The 17,072-nt window shown below is 40.7% G+C and overlaps 1 protein-coding gene across 1 annotated transcript in view; it reads right to left on the bottom strand.

The window, feature by feature from the left end:
- GATB (glutamyl-tRNA amidotransferase subunit B) overlaps positions 1-17,072 on the bottom strand; it is a 76,580-nt gene that overhangs the window by 13,547 nt on the left and 45,961 nt on the right. The window contains exons 8-11 of the mRNA XM_018565146.1: positions 15,340-15,384; positions 13,111-13,300; positions 3,094-3,227; positions 2,250-2,328 (exon numbers count right to left, since the gene is read on the bottom strand). Coding sequence (XP_018420648.1) covers positions 2,250-2,328; positions 3,094-3,227; positions 13,111-13,300; positions 15,340-15,384 — 448 coding nt within the window. The remainder of the gene's footprint in view (positions 1-2,249; positions 2,329-3,093; positions 3,228-13,110; positions 13,301-15,339; positions 15,385-17,072) is intronic.

The raw sequence follows: 17,072 nt of genomic DNA, 5'->3' as shown, positions 1-17,072 counted from the left end.
GGGCACATTATCAACCATTCCGGGGGCCTGTGACTTGCTATGATATTGAAACCATAATAAGCCCGATGTATTAGTTTAAATTGGATTTCCCTCCAAGCTTCGCTTACCACTGCCCGTCTTAGTTGCATCCAACCCGTCAAAATGACCGATTGGGCTCAAGCACATTTTAATACGTTACGACACACTGTGTATGACTTCGCCCATTTTTAGCTGTGTTTGTGGGATTTTGCTGATCAACGGATCCTCTGGATTGTCCTCATATTCACGTCCTTTTTAGGACAAATGTTAATTGATGCCTTTACCCTTGCTCTCCTTGTGAGTACATATATATTTTTGTACATGTTTTAACTGACTAAAAGGTTTCATTGCACCAGGAAAGGCGCCCAGTGTTTGTTTTTTTTCTATTGCCCATTTTTAAGCCTATGTTATTGTAAAGTCCAACAGTAGCAACTATTCTGACTGTAAAAAATTGCTGCCTTTAAGATTTGGACAGTTTCTTGACATTACTATGGAGTAATACTGTAAGAACCTCAGTGATATTTCTAGGGCCAGTACTAGGTAAATGACTGTTATCCTGAGAGGCAGGAATTCTGTCACCAATACCATTTTCTTAACAAAAATAATAATAATTAATAATAATAGTACCCGTGAATAGTCATGTGAAAAAGTAAGTACACCCCATAAATATTGTTAACTTTTTCAATATATTGAACCAAGCAAAGATTAGATTATCATTCATTTTTTGCTTACAAATAAAGCAGATTTACTTGCATCAAAACACAAGAAAAATTTACCCTTTCAATAATTTATTCAACAAAAATACTAATAGAAGTAATAGTGTAGTAGAAGTGTAGTAAAAGTAAGCACACCTTTGATCTCAGAAACTGGTACTGCCCCCATTAGCAGAAATTATTTTTACTGCCATGCTTCATAGTTGGTATGCAGTTCTTTGCTCGGTTTGCGCCAAACATATCTAATGTTATTGTGGCCGAGTCTAACTTTGATTCATCAGTTCACAGCACATTTTTCCAAAAGGCCTGGCCTTTGCCTATATGTTTAATGCCAAACTGTAGCCTTGATCTAAAATTATTTTTAAACAGGAAAGGCGTTTTCCTAGCATGCTTAGGCCGCTTACAAGATAACTCAGCTTTGGTCACTGGAGACAAAGAAAAGGAAAATAATTTAAAGGAGAACTATGGGGAGCTGTCACACGTTGGCTCTATAGATCGAGTGTTCACATACCGCTGATCACCCTGTTCCCGATCTTCTCCCTGCAGAGAGAGGTGACTGTCAGTCACGGCACCTGGCAGGGATTCCCCCCTCCCCTCTCCATTCCTCCAGTGCTGACTGGGGAGATGAATGGTGGAGGGGATGGGCACAGCTGGCACAACTTCCTGCATGAGACTAAAGTCGCCTGACTTTTCCCTCACAGACATGGAAGAGTATAAGCGGAAGGAGACTGAAGCTCCTGTCTTCCCAGAGACAGGGGGAGTAGACTGCAGTTCCTGTCCTTTTTCCCTTACAGGCAGGGAAGAATAGAAGGGGAGGAGACTGCTTTTCCATGCCTTTTCTTCACACAGGAAGGGAAGTAAAGAATAGAAGGGGGAGGAGACTGATGTTCCCTGCCTTTTCCTCTCACAGGCAGGGAAGTAAAGAATAGAAGGGGGCGGAGACTGATGTTCCATGCCTTTTCCTCTCACAGGCAGGGAATTTAAGAATCAAAAGGAGAGGAGACTGATGTTCCCTGTATTATCCTCTCACAGGCAGGGAAGAGGTGAAAGGGGAGGAGACTGGTTTTCCCTGCCTTTTCCTCTCACAGACAGGGAAGTAAAGAATAGATGGGGGAGGAGACTGATGTTCCCTGCCTTTTCCTGTCACAGGGAAGACAGTTCCCCGGAAACCCTAATATTGAAATGACAAAAGCAAGTGACTACACTTTAATCTAGTGAACAGTTTTTAACAAAGTAACTGCTTATAAAGTTACATAGGTTAAAAAAGATTTATTTTTAACAACAGCAACAAAAAATACAAAAATAAATAAAATCAGAACCTAAAACCCACAGTTGATCCAGAGAAAGGCAACATACACACTTATCAATCAGATATTAATAACCAGTTATATTGTGTATATTTAGAAACACATCCAGCCTTTTGTGCAACTTTTTGCGCTAGTCAGAACTGAATTCGAGACTCCGACGGAAACTGGAAACTGCATCAGTGATTGCAATGGAAAACTTAATTACGCATACCTGTTGGGCTGCTGATGAAGAAATGACTCTGTCCCCCAGCAGTGTCACAAGTTCAGCCAATGAGGTGGGTGTGATAACACTAGGAACAGAAAACATGTTGATAGTTTACCAGTCTTTCAAAAAAATTGCTATGTAACCATGGTCACAATTTTCAAAATGTTCTGATGCGGTTTCCCTTCAAGATAGCTGCCATTGGCAGCATCTGCCAACACAACTCTCCTGCTCTGTCCTCTACTGCCAAACAAAAACACTTGGCTGAACCAAGGTACCAAGTAATTGTTATCAATATGCCTGCTGGACAGTTAGATCATATCAGCATAACCAGCTTCCTTTAGTGATTTTATACCTTTATACGAGTGGCTACTAGAGAGCTATAATGGTATGGATATAGTATTTAAGCACAAATGTTAACATTCATGTAGGTCCCTGACCGGAGCTGTTTATTGTTCTTGTCAAACTGTTTTAGGTTATCTCACTGCTGTGCACGTAAAGTACAGTAAGAGGACTATACTAGTATAGTATTGTATATATATTTCATAGCAGTGGACCATCCAGATAAAATAACTTAGATGCACCTGACCAACATAAGATGAAAGTGGAGAGGGTCATTTGATAATGATGACAGTAAAATCTGTATATGAATATCAGAAGCACAGAAGTTAATTGTATATTCTAGAATTATTTAACTATTTTAACTAAGGCTGACTGTAATTCCAACATGATATGACAATACATTTTGTTATGCTTGCATTGAAAGAGTAAAATTTTTTTGGCAGAAGGATTCTTTTTCAGACCCAGAATCAGCTTCAGAATGACTCACAGGTACCTTGTAAACAAATCTCACCTTTGTTTGATAGTGAGATTTTCTTGCCGAAGGTAGCCAAGCAAATCCTTAATTACCCATCCAATTATCTTCTTTGGGTCAACTCTGGTCATTCTGACCACAGATTCAAAGTATTCTTTCAGTCCATCTTCATTCTAGAGAAAAATAGTGTGCAAGAAAGAAACATAAACAATATCATAAACAGAACAATAAGTTCAAATAGGTTTATTAAATGCGTCACACAGTTATAGCTTTTTTCTTGGTCAAAATAAATATTTCTGCATAGATATTAGGGACACGAACGCTAAAATTAAGAAAATAAAGCTGAACTCCTGGAAAACACCAAATAATTAATGCATATATTTAAAAAAATATATATTTAATGTATTTTAAATGCAACTGGTATAAGTGTCTCAATACCCACTTTCTGCAAGCTTCTGCACAGCAGTCAAACTGGGAAAGGGAAGGTCACCGTTAATAGCCAATGTAGAACCATGGTGCTTCTGCAGTGCACATTGACAGGAAACATCACTACAGAAAGAAAGAGTGAAGACCACATCATCAAGCTACTGCTCATCCATTATCCAATAAGCAGGCCAGAGTGTGCTGTTGCAGAATATCGAAGACCTGGCTATGCTGCCTGATAGGAATGACGCCATCACAAGACTATCTGAACAGTTCTTCAGCAGGTAAAACATTACCCATTTATGTGTTTCAGATGCTTATCTACTCTAGAGTTCAGTTTTAAGGAAACTAATGTTAACTGTTCACAACTTTCACAATGTAAAATGCCTCCAACTTTAAGTTTTAATGAGACCACTTTTTTAATGAGACTACATAGCAGCAGGACTTTCAGAGGTTTAAAGTGGTGAACTGTCTGCTACAGGGAACATTAACCAGCTTTCTTCTTCAAAAATGCCTCCAGACATCAGAATTAAAGGAGTGCTCTTTGCATTCTGCTTTTTAGCAACAGCTTGAACTGATGCATAACTTTCTGAGTCTTTTCTGCTGTTATCAATGAAAGCAAATGTTCCATTAGACATGTATGCCTATTTCTAGTATGGCATGCCTGGCTACTGATTTGTACAATAATTTGTCTACCCCTGCCTTCTTAGACAAAATTGATAGGATAGATTCTTCAGTGAACAGAGCCGCATTTAGAGGTTTAAAGCTGAACACATTTTGCATTTTCACATCAACAGTGTACCAACATGGAAGTGTTTTTTTGATGTACAAAACTTTGTCGATAGCAAGCGGTTTTATATATAAGTATATTTCAAGGAAACTTCAAAGAAGAAACATAATGATAAAGACACAAAACATGAAAAGTAAAGATCCATCGGGAGGTGATATTTGTTTTGTGCTGTCTGCCAGTTTGTCTTTGGTAAGATGACATATTTTAGTGTCTGCCAGGACTCCAGCAGACTGATAACTACAAAGTGAAAACCAATTTAGAAGATCACAGGCATGCCATTATAGACAAGAATCTATTTTAGTCAAGACAATACACTGTACAAGACAGTTGGTGGCACAAAACTTAAAACCATGAAGCCTTTGCTTGAATGTAAACATCTGCACAGTACTTTACATCATCTCTATCACATAACTCTGTGTACTGGGAACAATTTGTGCCAATGGATTCACAGAAAGCAGCAAAGGGGGTATGACAAAATTGATAAATGCATTCTAATGTTCTTCCTGGGCTGGCTAAGGGAACTGTCTCACTCATCTATTTAAATACCCTAATGTACAAGATTCAAGGAGGAAATCAGTAACAGTTTAACTGAAGTTACCGAAAGAATGTCCACGGCAAAAATATTGAGGTTGTGACAGCTTCAAGTGATTAAAAAGGTATGGAATTGCAACTTTTATGTTGAATTCTTAAAGAATATGTAAACCCAAGAACAAAAGTGTAATATACAGCTTCTTACCAGTCCTTGTGGTGGCTGCGTTGGCTTTCATTTTTTAAACAAAGAACATTTCCAGCAAGTACAGAAAATACCCGTTGATATTAATAGAAATGCAGCGTCCTTGTCACTTCCTGTGAACTGAACTGAAATCTCATACAATCTTAACTTTTAGTCCACAGCGGAAGAGCAGCCTGATGGACAACCATGGCTGTCTCTATAGATACAGTGGAGAAGAAAGTGTAGCTACCCTAGGACAGGAAGTGTGTTATTAGTATTAGCATGTCAGTCTGCATGTGTTCAAACCCACTGTAAAGTATCCTGTAACTCAGTTGAACAGAATTGACATGCATTTGGGTAATGCCTTGCTTTAAAGGAGAACTATGAGGTGAGTGATTTTCACTCAACCTCATAGTTCGAGCTGATGTGGGACAATGAAAAACTTCCCACGTCGGCTCAATAGATCGGGAAGTGAGTGAACACATACAGTTGCTCGCTCAATTCTCGATCCTCTCCCTGCAGAGAGCCGTGACTGTCACTCACGGCTCCCTGCAGGGATTCCCCCCCTCCCCGATCCTCCAGCACTGACTGGGGGAACGGACAGGGGAGGGGGCGGTACAGCTGGCTCTGCCTCTAGATTGGCAGAGTCAGCTGTCACTCACGCAGCTGTGTAGATCTCGACAGTAATGTCGGGATCCGTTCCGGCTGCGGCAATCTCAGTATACCGCGAGCTGAGCATTGGGACATGGGAGGACGCTAGTATATGTCCTCCCGTGACCCTTAGGAGAACTATGGGAAAAAACACTTACCCCCATAGTTCTCCTTTACCTTATTCCATAAAAACGGGGAAGATTGTCAGGGGGCAAAATATTTGTGAACAATAATAAATACCTCAACTAGACACTGTTATTGCCCCAGGAGGAGAGCCCTACACAGGCAGATAGTTGCAAATGATATAACTGCACATTATCTGGCTGTGCATAGCCTCCATAGCTCAACAGTATTAAATACATTTAAAGCAGGGGTCCCAAACTCAAATGACCTTGGGGGCACTGGGCATGTATTCTTCTTCCATGGGGGTCACATGAGGAGAGACAGCCTGGAGAGAGAGGGAGAAGAGAAAGCCAGGGGAGAGAGCAAGGAGAGACAGCCAGGGGAGAAAGAAGAGACAGCCAGGAGAGAGAGCGAGTAGACAGCCAGGAGAGAGAGAGCGAGGAGAGACAGCCAGGAGAGAGAGAGCGAGGAGAGACAGCCAGGAGAGAGTGAGGAGAGGCAGCCAGGAGAGAGTGAGGAGAGACAGCACAGAGAGATTGAGGAGAGACAGCACAGAGAGAGTGAGGAGAGACAGCCAGGAGAGAGAGAAAGCCATGAGGATGAGCGAGGAGATATAGCCAGGACAGAGAGTGAGGAGGCAGCCAGAAGAGACAGCGGTGTGAGAAGAGGCAGCCAGGAGAGAGAGCGAGGCATCGAGAACGAGGTGAGACAGCGAGGAGAGACAGCTAGATGAGCGATCAAGGGGAGCCAGAATAGAGAGCAAGGAGAGACAAGCCCTGAGGGTGAGTGAGGAGAGACAGCCAGGAGAGAGAAGAGAGACAGCCAGGAGAGAGAAGAGAGACAGCCTGGAGAGATAGCCAGGGGAGACCGGGGCGAGAAAGTGAGGAGAGACAGCCTGGAGAGGGAGTGAGGAGAGATTGCGAACAACACATATGCTTAAACCAGGACTCCTGTGTACTTCAAGACTTATCTGCACCCTGTGTTTCAGACACCTCCTTCCTCTCCGAGTCCCAGCATCCCTCCATGTCCCGTGCCTCCTCCATGCACTCAGTTGGAACACCAGCACTCCGTGGGTTGCCCCTGTACACCTGACAGCGTGACTTCAGGCCTGCTGAAATCTGGACACAGCACATACATGACTCAAAACTAAGACTGTCCGTGCAAATCCTGGACAGGTGGCAACCCTAGCTGCTGCAAAAGGTAAGAGCCCCCTCTCTGCTCCCCCAGGTCCCCTTGCTGGCCTAATACATGAGGGCCGGCTATAACCCCAGGCAAAAAGTAATCAGTCTGCGGGCTTGTACTTTGAGACCCTGATATAAAGCAATGAAGTCTGTAGCAAGTGGCCATTGGAGTAATGTAATTGAATTCTTGGAGTAATTTAATTGTAGATTTTTTTAATATATTTCTCTACATAAGTAAAAATATATCTTAAAAGGTAAAATAATATAAAAACAAAACAATACACGTTTCTCCTAGAGATAGTTTAAAACAAGTGATTAACGTTATAATAGAGTCAAACATTTTTAAAGCTTTTTGAAATGCTTATTAAATCACTTAATTCTTGGCGTTTACAAGTTTTAGTTTCCTGAGCACTGGACCTGATGTCCTGTTTTGGGGTGGCTCCTTTTCCTTGTAGGGTCCTATGGAATCACCCATGTGTGTGCTTGTAAGCTGTATGTGTCTCCACAAACTGACAGGCACAGCAAGGCAAGACACTCCCCAACTCCCTGCTTCTCCTTGCTTCTTTATCTCTTCTCCCTCCTCCATCCTAGATTCTCCAAGATAGTAGATGGACAGCTGCTGGAGACGGCACAATCCTTTGTGATCTTGTACTGGACAAGAAGTTCAGGGAAGCTGAGATGAGAGAGTTGGAGCCACCTGCTCAGAAACATGATGACTGTAGGTGCTTGGCAAAAATTTAAAGAAATGCTTTGCTGGAAGATGTATATTTATTTGAGCTACATTCATTTTTGTAAAAAAGTTTAACCACCTAAAGACCGGGGTGTTAAACCCCCCTTCCTGTCCCAGGCCATTTTCAGTATTCAACGCTGCGGTACTTTGACTGATGAGATCTGCTTCACCAGCTTCTCACTGGCATCTGTTGCCGGAGAGTGACACTGAATGCGGAAGTGATGTAATATACATCACTTCCTGCATTCGGGGACCGGAGAGGAGATCAAAGATAGATTGTGTACTGACTCCCTTTGATCTCCAGTAACAGAGTTGCCGTGCCGGTCCCAGCCGCACCGGGCACAGCGGACGCCTGATCGCTTGAATGTAAACAGCCATCTAACAGTTTCCCCACTCGTGTTCGGCGCTCAGCCCTCTCGCTCCTATAAGGCTCCCATCGTGCCGTTCAGGAATGGCCATGGATGGGAGGTGGATAAAGTGACATTAAAGTCACAATCCCCCCTCCCCCCCATGCTGCTTTAAGGACTTACCTTAAATGACGCCTCTTGATCCAGTCATCTTCTTTCCAGTAGTTTTCAGGAGTCCCTCCAACACTGGTGCCGGCCTCTGATCTAGCGCAGACTCCTCAGGTCCCAGTGTGTGTCCGACGTGCATGCTCATGGCTGCGTGCATTCACTTACACTGTGTCTCTCTTCTCCCTGCCGAAGATCTCTAATGCGCATGTGCCCACCCCATCATCCTGCACGGCCGCTCAAGAAGCTTCAGATCTTCAGATGGGAGCGAGCAGCAGAGACAAAGGTAAGCATTTACCTATTTGTTAAGTTTTTTTTATTTATAACGCTTTTGCATATATCTACTGCTTGCTGGCAGTAGATATACGTAAAAAAAGAGACTTTAATTCTATTCTTTAATTTGTTCCTTTTATCAAGATATAAAAATAAAATTTCTGGTTGAAATTTTAAAGTTATATAAAAATGATATAAAGGGATATTTTTTAAATATTGTATTTTTAAAAAGCTTGAAAAATGTATTTAAAAAAAAATTGCTTTGCAGTTTGTCACTGAAAGTATCTCTAAAGCCAAAGCTTTTTTTTAAAGCATTAGGGAAGCTGTCATATCAAGGGAAAAGGGTAAACTCCTTAATGGGACACAGCAAAAAAAACAAAACCTCATGGATTTTAACCATTCCTACTCTATGCAAAACTAAAGGAAATATTTTGACTTGTATATGGTACAGCATGAATCACAAGAAAAGCCTATCTTCTACATGTAACAGCTTCCGCTATTGACAACTTATACTGTAGTACTTTCAGTGTCTCGTAGAAAGCTGTTACAGAAATCACTTGTGAAGTAGCTGCTCTCAGCTACTTTTGTACACAGAATGGAAACTTGGCTGTCACAATAACAACTAATAGTGTGCATAGCAGGAGGCGGGGGGATTTGGGTAAGGCAATTGCACTGCACAACTCAATAGTGCGCTAGGACTGTCGCCCACACAGCACCATAACAACCAATGCCACTGCGCAACTGAGAGCGCCATGGCAACCAAGGGTGCTATGCGGTTCGGGGGCTGAACATGCCGATTCAATCTGGCCCCCACCATGTGACAAATTCATGTACCTGTTATTTTTGACATAAAACGGACATTTGTCATGCAGGGGTGCGACAATTCCAGGGATAATCTCTTAGTTCATCTCAGTATTTTATTACTGATGTTCTAACTCTGATTCTAGTTGCAATCATTGTTAATTACAATATGTCTGCTGCCATACTTCAGCATCATGAGAAGTATTACAAAGGTGGGCTTTTACACAAGGGGAATTTATTCAGTCACTCAACTATCTCCCAACAGTTTTGCAATATATTTACTTTACTGTATAAAGTAAATATAATTTGGTTGGGTCAATAATGTGCATCTAAACCCAATAACAAAAATGTAATGTATTGCAGCTTATCAGTCTTTAGATATGGTGGCTGCATTCATTTTTTTTCATTTTCTTTATTTCTCTATGGTGATTCCAACAGTAACAAACTTCATGTCCTAGGATGACAACTCTAACTCACTGTACTGTATTTATGGAAAAGCAGCATCCTATGAGAGTCCGTTAAGACTACAGAACACCTCCCCTTTAATTATTCAAAGCAAGAAAGTTTAAAAAAAATCTAACTGTATAACAACTGCTCTATGCATTGTTTGTTAACAGATTATCAATGTTTGTGGAGCAACCTGAAGTAGTGAAATCACTCTTTCAAATATAGAAGGAAGTTTGAATTCCTCCTGTTAAGATGTTCCCTGAAGGGCTTCCTGTATGAGAGTTGCAGGCATAACGGACTGGGAGAAGGTCCCAGAGCCTACCGGTAGGTCTATATTTCTCAGCATTCCCAGGAAAACCATGCAATTCCCCTGGAAGAGCTTGAGTTTGTCAAAGAGCAAAAGGAAATCTAGACCAAACAGCTATACCGGTGTTTAATGGGCTTTGAAATGGTCACATAATATATAGTTTACTGTATCAGGAGTACAGTTCTTCCATATATACTTGTATCAATCAATAAAAATTAACTTCACTGAAGTCACCACAGTACAATATGGATCCTGAATGGTTGCTGCGACTAGGATATTTTTACTGAGCAATTTGTTTTCTAAGCCCACTATTTCCAGTTTTTAAGAAGAATCTCAAGGGAATGAAAATAGTGAAAAATACATTTAATTAGCAATGTCAATGACAAATACAGCATGTCTAAAAAGGTTTGTGGTTTCCAGGCAGCAAAGCATTCAATCTGTGATTTAGTTGTAAATACTCCTCTTCTGGACCTTTATAGTACGCATCAACAGATTCTCAGTCTACTCTTCAAACAATACTGACAACAGGTTGTTATAGCAACAAGCAAAGTGTGTGCATTTGTGAGCAACATTACTGGCAACAACACTAGGGAGTTCAATAGTTTTTATCTTTATACTAATATCTAAAAGCTATACAAGAACAAATGTAGGGCTGCAACCAAATAATTGATTGATCGATAATAATCGATAATGAGAATAGTTGTCAACTAGTCGGTTGGATCCTCTACCTCTCTCCTCCACGTTGGGAGAAGGGCACAGCAAGCAGTGGGCGGATGCAACAGGGAGCCTGCAATTGCCTATCTTAATCTGAAATGGCCAATAGCAGGCTGACTATTGCACCAGGAATCTTGCCACTGGCAGTTGTCATTCCCTGGCTGAAGCTATTCAAGTCCATGTGCTCACAATACAATAACAAAAAAAAATTATAAAAAAGGTGGGAAAAAAGTCATTTTCGGTTTCCGCCTGACAAATTCTGCTGCGGGAGGGGCTTTGCAGTGCCATTCAATGGCACCCCAAACCTGCATGCCACCCACAGTATGATCGCCCACACTGGAACCCACTGTACCACCATGCCATGCATTCCAGTGGAGTGCGATTGCGAAAAATTGTGCATGCAGTTTTACTCTGAAGTAAACTTTATGTTTGTAACACTGCATTTGTGTATTTTAATTCAAGTTAAGGATGGCGGTTATTTAATTTTTGTAACCGATTAATCGAAAAAATTATCTGCCAACTAATCGTTTTTGAAAATAATCATTAGTTGTAGCCCTAGACAAACATATGGGAGACAACAGATGTGGGCATGATGATCACATATATACAGTATATGCAGATATGGTTAATATATGCATTATTATGCTCATATTAGGTCTAAAATGACTAAATTAGGCCAATTGTCACATTATGAATGAAAAAGAAAAAATGCTAATTCAACTTCTGTAGTGCAGGGCCAGTCATTAAAGCACACTTGTAGGGGAGGCAAAGTTACCACAGTGTCACATGGGTAAAATAATAGGTTTCTCCAGGTTTCTGCAAATAGGATCAGTTTTGTTCCAAAGCACCCCAAGACGCGCAAACCTAGGCACTGTGCAATGCAAATTCCAACCAAAGCTTTAAGGTCCAGCTCTGGCCCAACGCCCACATTGTCTTACTGTTTAGCAAGGATGTCCATCAATCATGCAATGGATAAATGCAGGAACAGACCACGGCCAAATCTTACAAGCTCTATTCAGAGTTTGTTTATTAGAGCGTCCTAGGGTATGGAGCTTGCTAAATACCCTGTAAATGCCTGCTATTACATCCAAGTGTCACTCAGTACACTGTTTAGTCACTTTGCAGGTATGTATAACCGGCAAATCATACAAATGACAACAGCAAATTATGTCTCAGTTGTATATCACCTGCAATTGTTTACTGTGATACAGTATCTGAAATAAATAAGTTGCTTTCTTTGTTATTACCTTTAATTTATACCATTTACATCTGCCCCCACAGTCAGTTCATGACTCACAAATTATAACTTTTGCAATATGCTAGTATACTACCAATGAGAAAGACGATTGTTGGGATTTAGAATGAACGTTCTCAGTATTCTGAAGTCAGAAACATTTGACAGAAAATAACAGACATCTTGTTGTGTTAAAAGCAGATTTATGCATTAAAACCTAAAATTTAAAAGAAGGGAGCACCTAGTACAAAATGCTTCACGTATGAATCCCCAGCAGTCCTCTATTACTTTTCCATAGTCTTTTGTTCTCGAAACAATATGTTTTTTTCAGTCATTCCACACTGATAGCAATGATTTATATGTAAAAGTATACCAGTGACATGCTCAAATTGGGAGTGCGCCACTGTGACCTGCACCTGAAATTCCTATTCTGTTGTCTTACATGACAAAGCTTTATTTTCTGGGACTTTAGAGGCAAAGTTGCCACTGCATGTCACCCTGAAAGTGTGTATTTCCCAATAGAAACCAATAAAAGCAATGCCATATCTAATAATCTAGATGTTGCAGATATTTACGGTGGATCCCCACAGGTTGTACAGCCTTGCTGCACAAAAACAATTTCTCCCAGTCATCCATGCCAAGTTTAGCTACAGAGTAATTATTGTTACCAAACACTGTAAGTCAGTTCACAAGCATCTCTATTATACAGAAAAATTGTAAGCAGGGGTAAAATTTAAATATTAATGCTTCCTATTCAACAAAGTGCTATTTTGTGGCCAGTGAGCAATAGCAATCTAGCACTAGCAGCATAAGTACATGACAAAATATGATCCATACACAAAGGAATGCTTGCATAGCATCACCATGACTCATTTCTGTATACTGGGTTACAAATCTGAATATGCATTCAACCCATGTATCCATTTTCTTGTACACTTGAAAAACTCACTTGAAAAGTCCTGTGCTATAATTTTAAGACTCGCCTTTTCTTCCTTGATTACTTGATTGTGGACTGAAAGTCATAGTACCAAACAAGCAAAACTTTTATGTCATTTTTTTCCTCAAAGCATTTGTCCCTTTTTTATTACACTAGAACAATAACTATAGCACAGTGTAAATAGCTGCAGTTCTGTCAGGACCAGCTCAAAAGAAACTTACCACCAGAACATGACTATGCTCGGGCAATATTCCATATTCTTCAACAAGTCGCTCCCTGGTGACATTGGGAAGTTCTGGCAACATTTCTTTAATCAAGTCTATGTTTATAACTTGTGCAGAATCCACGTTATTTGGTAATGTCTTGCTATCATAAAGTATCAATGGGGGAAGGTTTGGCTCTGGCATAAACCTTGGAAAACACAGAAGAACACTTTAAACATAATAAACATGTAGACATTTAAAAACAGAATTAGATACTTTTTTTACCTCACTTTTTTAAACTCACATGTCTTGATAAGGATTTTACTTCATCTCCCCAGAAATCTTAAGTATACCTGCAGGTGGAAGTCCAGCTCCCAATGAGCTTCCATGCCTGCTCTGGCTGAAATGTTGCAGGTCCCATAGACCTCAGCACTGCGGTCGCATCTCTGTCCCTAACTTCTCCTGATCAATCACAAAGCAAATGGCACCAGGCTCCCTTTTTTAATTGGTCAGAAGGAGAGCAGGATGAAGATGCAACCACAGCACTGAGGTCTATGAGATCTGCAGTGCTGCAGTAGGCACGGTCAACGGCAGACCTCCACTCGCAGGTATTAGTTTACAGAAAGGGACCTCTACAACTTACTGAACTGCAGTAAGTAGGGATGCACCGATACCATTTAAAAAAAACCAAGTACAAGTACTGATACTTTTCTTCAAGTACTCGCCAGTACCAATTACCGATACCTTTTGTATTTAGTGCCATGTGACAGTTTTTCTAAAACAATACAGATTAATGATTTTAGGACAGTGGTCGAGCTGTGACTTCTGCGACCCTGGTAGTTCTGCCACTGACTTCAAGCTGTAGAGGGACTACAAATCTCAGCGATACATTATAAAGCAATGCAGAATACCACCAGCTATAGGGGACCACAAATCCAAGCAATACATTTATACAGCAATGCAGAATAATATGAAGCTACATACTGTGTTGCTCCGGGGTGGCGGCCCGCTGTTTTCAAGATCTCAGGAGAGCTGTGTGGGGTCTCAGGAGGGCTGTGTGGAGTCTCCCGAGGGGTCCGGAGGGTCTCGTGGGCAGGTGTGGGTGGCGGAGGAGCTGTAAGCAGCGCTGCGTGGTTCCCTAGTAAGGAGGAGATGTGCACCTGGAGCTGTAAACAGGTGCCGCGGTTCACAGGAAGGCTGTCGAGGTCCTCAGCAAGCACCGGACCTCAGGCAGCAGCTTCAGTTTAAAAATTAAAAGCACCGGTATCGGCGGTTAGTAACGGGGCATATTCACAAGTACGCGTTCAAATGCCCAGTATCTGCCCCAAAACTGGTATAGGTGCATCCCTAGGAGTAAGTGTACTGGGCCGGAGTTGGGCTTTAATTTGCCTTAAAAAATTGCAATAACATGACCATCAGAACAAAATAGACAGCCTACTTCTACTCAGGCCATGTGAGGATACAAGTGGCACACATGCCATACACTAGAGATGTGCTGCGCTGCTATAGAACAACATGCCCCAAGAACGGTGTTGCAAAATTAAGGATTCTGAAACTAGTAACACCCACAACTTTCAAAGGCAGCGTCATGAATTTAATGTATTAATGACAGCCAGGCTGGGGAGGAAGTGGAGGGGTGAAGCAAAATGTCATTTGACCCAGAAGCTATATGGTCACCACAGATTCCTTGGCAAGTTCTGAGACTTACAGGGAGAGGGAAGATATGAATGGCATGCACAGAGCAGCGCATTTACAACTAAGATGCCATCAACTACTCAAGTACGTAAAATGTGAGACTGGAGCTGGGATTTACAATGACCTTATAGACTATTGTATAATCACTTCAAATCTGCAAGTGTATAATTTATTAGAACATATAAAAGGACAGTATGCTGTACATAGTATATTGAAAAAAAAAAAAAGATACAAAAAAATAAAAACTCCAAACTGTAGAATTTTAAAGAATACTTCTCATGCATAAAAACGAATATATATTTTTAGAGTACGCATCATGAACAAACCAAGGAAACTGATTACACAGTTAGGAGCACACACTGCTGTTGAGTTACGGTTGCATTTATTTACATATATGGATCAGAAATCATGTAGATCCGTGAGCAGCACGCATTTTAAAAAATCCTTTGTTATCCTTCTACAAACACTTGGCAGCTGCTGCATTTGTAAATGCAAAAAGAATACAGTAGATATTTCATGAATTATTAAACCAAGCTAAAGGAACATCTTTACCGGTAATCTTGCTTTCCTTCCTTGTCCCTCATAGGTATGGTGGCCCTTAAAAATGTGCAAAATAGCAAATATTCAGCGAGCATAAGAAAAATGTTTTTAGTTGCTATGTTTTAATGAAAATTCTAGATCAAACAATTAACCATGTCTAAAACTCAAGAAAAGGTAGCAAGGGCTATTAATATAATGGGAACACTTTTATAGCAGAAATAAGAGGGGAGAGAACATTATATCTAATGAAATATGTATATTAAAGGGAATCTGTTGCAAAGAAAGGAAAACTTTGACAATCAGCATTTTGTTCAGGAGCATGTTTTCAATGAGACTGTGTGCCCCAACTAATTTTACAATGTTAAACTGAATAACGAGTTGCTCTGTCCAGGCAAAAACCATTGTCACGAGGTCCAGGCTATAACTTTCTGCTACAGATTCTCTCTCTGGCCACGTGGCCAATAATATTCTAGCCTCCTGCACAATTGTACCTCATTTCTCTCTATCCATTTTTTTTAGTCTCAGTCTACTGACTGCCAGCAGTCTGATTTCCTAATGTGCATCATCAGCCCAACTCTTTATAGGCCTTTCCCTCGTTCTTCTTCTACCTAGAAGATTCTGTTAATTCTGTTACAAAATGTAAACATTTCCTCCAAACACTCTTCTCTTAGTATTTCCACCTGTGCTTCTGTTAGTATCTAGGTCTTTTATGTATAAGTACATTGTACAGTATATTGTATTAAAGTGTATGTAAAGCCAAACTTTATTTTTTTGCTTTGGATAGCATGTGGAAAGGTTAAAACCCCTCTCAGGTTTTGATACATAAAAAAAGGCCAGCACTCCAACTGAACTTCCAAGATGACTGTTTACTGTCCAATCCCATATCACAAAAAACACCAACTTTATGCATGTTAGTTTACCAGTGTATATATACTCCCACATAGTTGTGTTTGTCTCTGTTCGGTAACTTGGAAAAGAGGGTCTGTGTACCCTTAAAATTATGTTGTTTTTTTATATTTACTTCAGTAAAAGGTCACCTTTGATGTTCAGTTAGAGTGCAGGCTTCTTTTCTTGGAATTGCATGGTGTCACCATTTAGCCAAGCCTCCACCCCTACAGATGGATTATGCAGGCTTTTTTATGGTTTGATGTGTTGCAGGTTTTTATTACTGCAACCCCGCTAGGGAGATTTGCTCCCAGTATTGGTCCTGGTAACTAGTCACTAGTCTCCAGTACAGAAGGTTGAGTTTGAGTGAAGGTTGAGTGTCACAGGAGTCGAGGCAAGGTTTTATTGATGCCTGTGTCCCCCTCTTTTTGCTTTAGAGAGATCTCCACCTACTTCCTGCTGTGTCTGTGCAAAAGGGAGTAAAGAAAATCTCCCAGGCGGGACACAGAGAGAAACAAAACCTGACTGGGGTCATAACCAGTCTTTTCAATAATTTTTAAATGGAGTGGGTTTAAATCATATAAACAGCAATTATTTATATATATTGGCTTGACATACACTTTAAATTACAAGTACGCACCATTGCGGCAAAAAAGGGCAATAAAGAGTAAAAATCTGTAGCTTTAACATTATAGTGCAACAGGTCTAATTAAAGAAAGTAATAAGTAAACATGGCCATACACTAGATTTCCAAAAGGTCTTTCTTATGACTTGTTGATAGGGTGAAATCAATAATTGATTTTGACCATGGTGACGAAAAAACTCGAAGGAGCAGGATGGAAATTTTTTCTTGACGAAAC

This window comes from Nanorana parkeri, unplaced genomic scaffold, assembly GCF_000935625.1.
Source record: "Nanorana parkeri isolate BGI_ZX_2015 unplaced genomic scaffold, ASM93562v1 scaffold818, whole genome shotgun sequence".
Lineage (NCBI taxonomy): Eukaryota > Metazoa > Chordata > Amphibia > Anura > Dicroglossidae > Nanorana > Nanorana parkeri.
This window is presented reverse-complemented; position numbering and strand designations above follow the sequence as displayed.